General features: G+C 35.3%; 1 protein-coding gene across 1 annotated transcript; it reads right to left on the bottom strand.

The window, feature by feature from the left end:
- Positions 1-722: 722 nt before the first annotated feature.
- Positions 723-4,501, bottom strand: LOC107814683 (E3 ubiquitin-protein ligase AIP2). Its single transcript, XM_016640131.2, has 5 exons — positions 4,266-4,501; positions 2,166-2,397; positions 1,851-2,053; positions 1,222-1,437; positions 723-1,136 (listed from the first exon to the last, which is right to left on the bottom strand). The coding sequence occupies exons 1-5, from the start codon at positions 4,419-4,421 to the stop codon at positions 987-989; spliced, it is 957 nt and encodes a 318-aa protein (XP_016495617.1). The 5' UTR covers positions 4,422-4,501; the 3' UTR covers positions 723-986.
- Between the last annotated feature and the right edge of the window lie 1,242 nt (positions 4,502-5,743).

Genomic DNA, 5,743 nt, shown 5'->3' with positions numbered 1-5,743 from the left:
TTTGGCTGACCGGCCAAATGTGTAACTTGCACTTACATGTTTTCAGCAGTTATCTGCTCGTGGCTACCCAGGATTTACCGTAATTGGCACACTAAAGGTGCGTCCTTTCCGGTGCTCTCAGTACTACTAAAAGATCCTCTCAGTGCTCTTTTACCATAGTGGAAAGAAAGCACCTTTAACCAAATCTCAAAGTGGTGGTTACATTCTAAGACTCGGCCAACAACTACTACTCGACAAAACGCTGAAAGAACGTTCCTGAAATATGAAATCCGTATGGTCAGCTAACAAAAAAGGGGTGGGCTGAGTGCTAGTTTTAGCTAAGCCAAAGATCAGCTGAACAGAAGACAAGTTCAGTCAAGCCAAGGGCCAATTCAGGCGAACCAAGCACTAGCAGAGTAAAAGATTAGTTCAACCGAGCGAAGGGGCAAGTTAAGCCAAACGAAGGACTGGGTGAGCAAAAGGCTAGTTCAAATGAGTCGAGTGACAGTTCAGACGAACTACAAACTAGGCAAGCAGAAGAGTAGTTCAGTTGAGTCGAAAGCTAGCACTGATGACCAATTAGCTGACTCAGACATTGAATCCCTGAAACCGCATCAGCTGATCATCAGTGAAATGTTTTTGGGTCTTGCATCACAACAAATTATGCTTAAATTGTTCGGAATCACCCAGATAAGCAATGGTTTGATCACACTTAAGAGTGGACTAAGTCTAGATAGCTATGATAGAGAATCAAATTACCACGAGGACTTTTGACTGAAAATATGTACGAACAAAAAATATTTCAAAGAATGGCACAAAGAGTTTCAGTATTCTAATAAGATGTTTTCCAGCAACTTGGTACATTGGTTAGCTCAAAGTCGCTTACATTATATTTTACTCGTTCTCAAGACTTTAGAGAATTCATTATCGTAGTCCTTCATCTTCCTGAAAAATCATCCATATACGATCCATGTGCTTGCTGTTCGCTTGCATTTGAGTATTGTGCATTATACATACATGTATTCACCCTCACGAACTGCATTAGCAGCTCCTTTTCTTTCTTCCTCTGCTTCCTTTTCCCGCTCCTTCCAGCTTTCATAGTGATGATCATCTGTGAGCAACTCATGCCGACAAATTGGACAAGAGTTGTGCTCATCCTGTTAAACGAACCATGAGAGTTTTGGAAGAATTAGAAAGTTGCTATTGGAAAGAATAAAACGAAGCAAAGTTTCACTTCTATACCAGCCATGGCTTCAGGCAAGGGGGGTGAAACATATGCTTGCAGGGCAACTCTTGCATCTTGTCATCTACAACTAACACTTCCCTGCAAATTGCACATTCCGCATCTGCACCCATCTTCGTCAAGAATTCATCTGTGACAGTAGTAACTGGGAGGTTTGCCACAACTTTTTTACTGGCAGGTGGTGCTCTCGGGGCAGCAGGACCATCGTCCAGTATCTTAAATAGAACAAATTAGAACTGTCATTATTTCAACCCAACTTGTATTGGCCTAGGAAGAATCCATATAAGTCCCCTTTAACAAGTTTTTCTTTCTTAAAATTTAAATCAAGAAGCATGCATTCGAGGTAAAGCTAGGACTAGTGTTAACAAAAATTGTCCTTTCAAGAACCTTTTTTCTCAGATACTTATGTACATACTACATAGTAAACAAGTGGTTAGCAAATGAGAAATAAAACAAAAGTGCACCAACTTCATTCTTTAACTCATTTTTTCAGAGTTGAGGGCATGTGAGAACGCAGTAACTGGTTTAGGAAACTCCGAAACAAAAGACACCCTTGACATATTGCTGTTCACAGAGTGAAAATTACAGGCTGCAGTTGTATGCGAGACTAGAGTAAAACTAGAGATACCTCTGGGATTATATTATCTAGTCTAGCAACCAGCTCCTCAAGTACGTTGCGAGCACCGTCTGAAGCGTCAGCACTGGATAAATGACCTTCAGAGGATTCACCAGCAAACAGTGTTGCAGCAGCAGTGAGAAGATTAGACTGCACAAGCCAACCAGGCTGCTCAGGCTCAGGGTCAACAGTTAGATGCCCCTCAAAAAGGTATCCTGAATCAAAATAACAGGATAAGTATCAGATACATGCAACATTTTTGTTGGTATATTTGTAGCAACAGAGCACATGGCTGATATACTCAAAATTTTCATAAAGGTGTCTTACCAGTACTTCTATTTGAGCCATTTTCTGTGGCTGTTGTATTCTGAGATTCATTCTGTACTTCAGCTAACTGCTCTCGTGCCTGACTAATGCAACTTTGCAAATGTTTCTTTTCAGAAGACTCTGACACCAGGTGCTCGGCCTCAAGGAATAACCCAAGCCCAGCATTCCAGAATCCAGGCATTGTGTATCTTGTCTTTAAAATGGTGGCAACCCGACATACAACCGTATAGAACTGCAAGCATTTGGTATTTACTTGGATTTATTCAACAGTAGCAGAATCTTATGCAAGTTAAAAGTACTTTTTTCAATATATCTTGTCATTTTTTTTACAAGTCTTATGCAAGTAAAGGCACTAAAGTCAACTTAAAGCAAAGTAAATACTACCATATTCATTCTCCTGTCTAGACTCTTTTTAAATCATAACCCATAGTTCGTGATGGGAAAACGAATTACACCCATATTTAAAGCAGAGCAAATTACAAACAATGAGGTGACTTTGTGCATGCTAACGTCTCTCACTAGTTACTATAGAACATGATGGACATGACATTTTGCATGTGATGTATGTTCGAATCTCTCTCCCACCTGAAGGCTTTGAGGTGAGGCAAAGGCGATTTAAAGCTTTGGTGTAATATTTTTCTCTCAAATACGCAAGCATGGAGATCTGATGAATATTACGGACAAAATGAAGAAGCTATATTCTTCACATAGCATCTAGCACACATTCCAAGAACCATTTACTTGAGAATGAAAAGTGACTAAGAGTATGAGCATTTGGCGGTCAAATAATCAGTTATCAACATCTGTTACAGGAACCACTCCCCTCCCCCCGCCCCCCGGGTCTCTTAAATAAGAACAAAAGAGCCAGGTAGAGAGATAGTGCAGCTACTAACCAGCCTATAGTAAACCCTTTGCTTAGTGTATTGTGTTTCTGAAGAAGGAAAACAACTCCTTCCCTGAAAACTAGGATCTCTCTGAAATATAGCGATACGCTGGTCATTGTTTCTGCGTTACATAAAGGAAGAACTGCTCACAAACCCTTTGTATTATTAATAGTAAGAATAGATGTGTACTAGTTCCCTTCTATGAATTGACCTATGTTAAATTCTCTTTTCAAAAAGATCAATTGTTTAATTTCTTCATGGTGATATTAACTGCGAACTAAACTATATAATAGCTAGAAAGACAAAAGTTCCACCTAATTTATGAAGGAGGCTTTCGCACTCAGCATCAAACAACAAAATGACTCATCATTATATTTATGGATATCAGCTTAATCAATTAGACAGCATAAAAGGCACAGAATACTCGTGCAGATAAGCTATCTCTCTCTTTTTTGTTTTAAATAAAGAAACGAGACTAAAATCAACAACCTGGTCGATCATCTTCCTTTTAGACACTATTTAGCATGAGGGTAAATGTTTTCCAGGAAAAAACTTTCTAGGTGATATCATTTTCTGGTGTTTGATTGCTAAACTATTGAAACAAAACCATTTTACATCAAATTTTTAAAAAACAACTCGCGTCTGCACCGACCATTTTTCATTCCAATCCTGCTCCATATCACCATGTAAACATATGTTTCCACTCTCTACTAAACATAAAGTTATCACCAATCACCACCCCGCACCCCCACCCTATTGCAAGTATAACATTCGACCAAGTTTATGTCCAACCAAACATCAGCAAAGGAGTTCGCGAATGATATTGTTAGGTAAATGACTTTCCAATGAAACTAATATTTCACGAAAATATTTTACATTGTGTAAAACAAAGCTTAGGTGCCAAAGTGCACAATCATTTACATACTTTGTTATGGCATAAACCTCGTCTCCTCTACCAACTCATTTATCCATAGCAACCTATTTTCCATAATTCAGCTCCAAGAAGTAAAACTCACCCAGTTAACTTTTTATTCTGCAGCTATCCAAACTCATATATACTCAAATAAATCACGAAAACCACTAACTCAAAAGCAAAATTAAGTAATAAGACTTTTCTATAGCAGAAAAGAAAATAATGGGTCAACATTTCCCGTAATACATATTACATAAATCAAGAATAAAAGGAAAACCCAGAAAAGGGGAAGAGGGAAATTACCGAATGACGAAGAGAAGGGGAAGCAGAAGGATAGTATTGAAGAAGAAGGGATCGGATAGAGGAAACAGCTTCCTCAAACATTTGTTTCTTTCCTAACTGCTTCTGCAATTCTTGAAGCTTATGCTTTAATTCTTCCTCACTCTGACGCCTCTCCATTTTTTATTTGTTGGTTTGCTTAGCTCAACAAACTTACTCTCTGATGGATTATTGCCTTTACATATATTTGTATTTATACCCGTCGGTCGCAGCTGCTGTCTTGCGGAGGGGGAAATCAACCGAATAGGTTCAATTCGGGTTACCGGGTCATGTGGTATCCGTTAACCCACTAAAAATTAGGTACCTTTTTTTCTTGTCAAATTGGTGCCTAATTGCGGGAAAAAAATGAAATCGGTGCCCAATATTATCGGAAAAAAAAAGAAGAAAATTATTGGGAAACTTTACATAACTGTTACAATTTAAAAGAAATATAATAAATTTTTAGCATAAAATCCAATATTACAGTTGTGGCAGAAAAATATTTATATTTGTAGCACACGATTCCATTAAAATAAAAATATTAAGTATTAATCTCTAAACATAAGCAATTTGAATGGAAAGTCAATAATTCTTTATACAAAAATCATGCCCTTTTTCTCTTTATCTATTAGCTTTCCCTCTTTTTTTTCATCTTCTTAATTTTGTTTTCTGCCGAAACCAATATATTTTCTAAATTTGTTTCATTCATTTTCTTTTTAATTATCTTTCTTAAGTTTTTCTCTTCCTTCTTTCTTCCTTTCTTAACATAAAGATCTTACTTCGATAATAATATATGTTAATATATACAAAACGTATATATAAAAAATATACATTGAATTAAATTATATAAAATATACAAAAAATATACATAAAAAATACATCTTCAATTAAGATGACACTTAGACATGTGAAATATACATAAAAAATAAATCTTAAATTTAATTAAGATGGCATATAAATATACAAAAAATATATTAAAAAAATGCATCATGAATTAAAATGGCACTTGACATATAAAATATATTTAAAATATACATTAAAAATACATCTTAAAATAAGATGGTACTTCACAAATAAATATACAAAATTATATACATAAAAATACATATAAAATTAAAGTGATACTTGATATACAAAGTATAAAGGATGTATAAATCAATATATCTTGAATTTAGGTGGTATTATATGCATCAGATTTTAAAAAATGGAGTGAAGAAAATGAATGTTGGTCTTAATTTTTGTAATATGCTAATAATGAAAAAAAAGTGTTTTTATGGAATAAACAATAAATGATGCTATTTTTTTAAATAATAAGTAAAAAGGATCAAGTGTGTAAAAACTCATTATTGAAACGGTTAATCCATAAATAATTTTAACCAAAACTAGCCCACAAATAAAATATTTATCAAAAAAGATCCAAATATCATTTTAATCTATACAATTTTCAATTAAAGTCAATTTTT

Source organism: Nicotiana tabacum, chromosome 23, assembly GCF_000715075.1.
Source record: "Nicotiana tabacum cultivar K326 chromosome 23, ASM71507v2, whole genome shotgun sequence".
Classification (NCBI taxonomy): domain Eukaryota; kingdom Viridiplantae; phylum Streptophyta; class Magnoliopsida; order Solanales; family Solanaceae; genus Nicotiana; species Nicotiana tabacum.
This window is presented reverse-complemented; position numbering and strand designations above follow the sequence as displayed.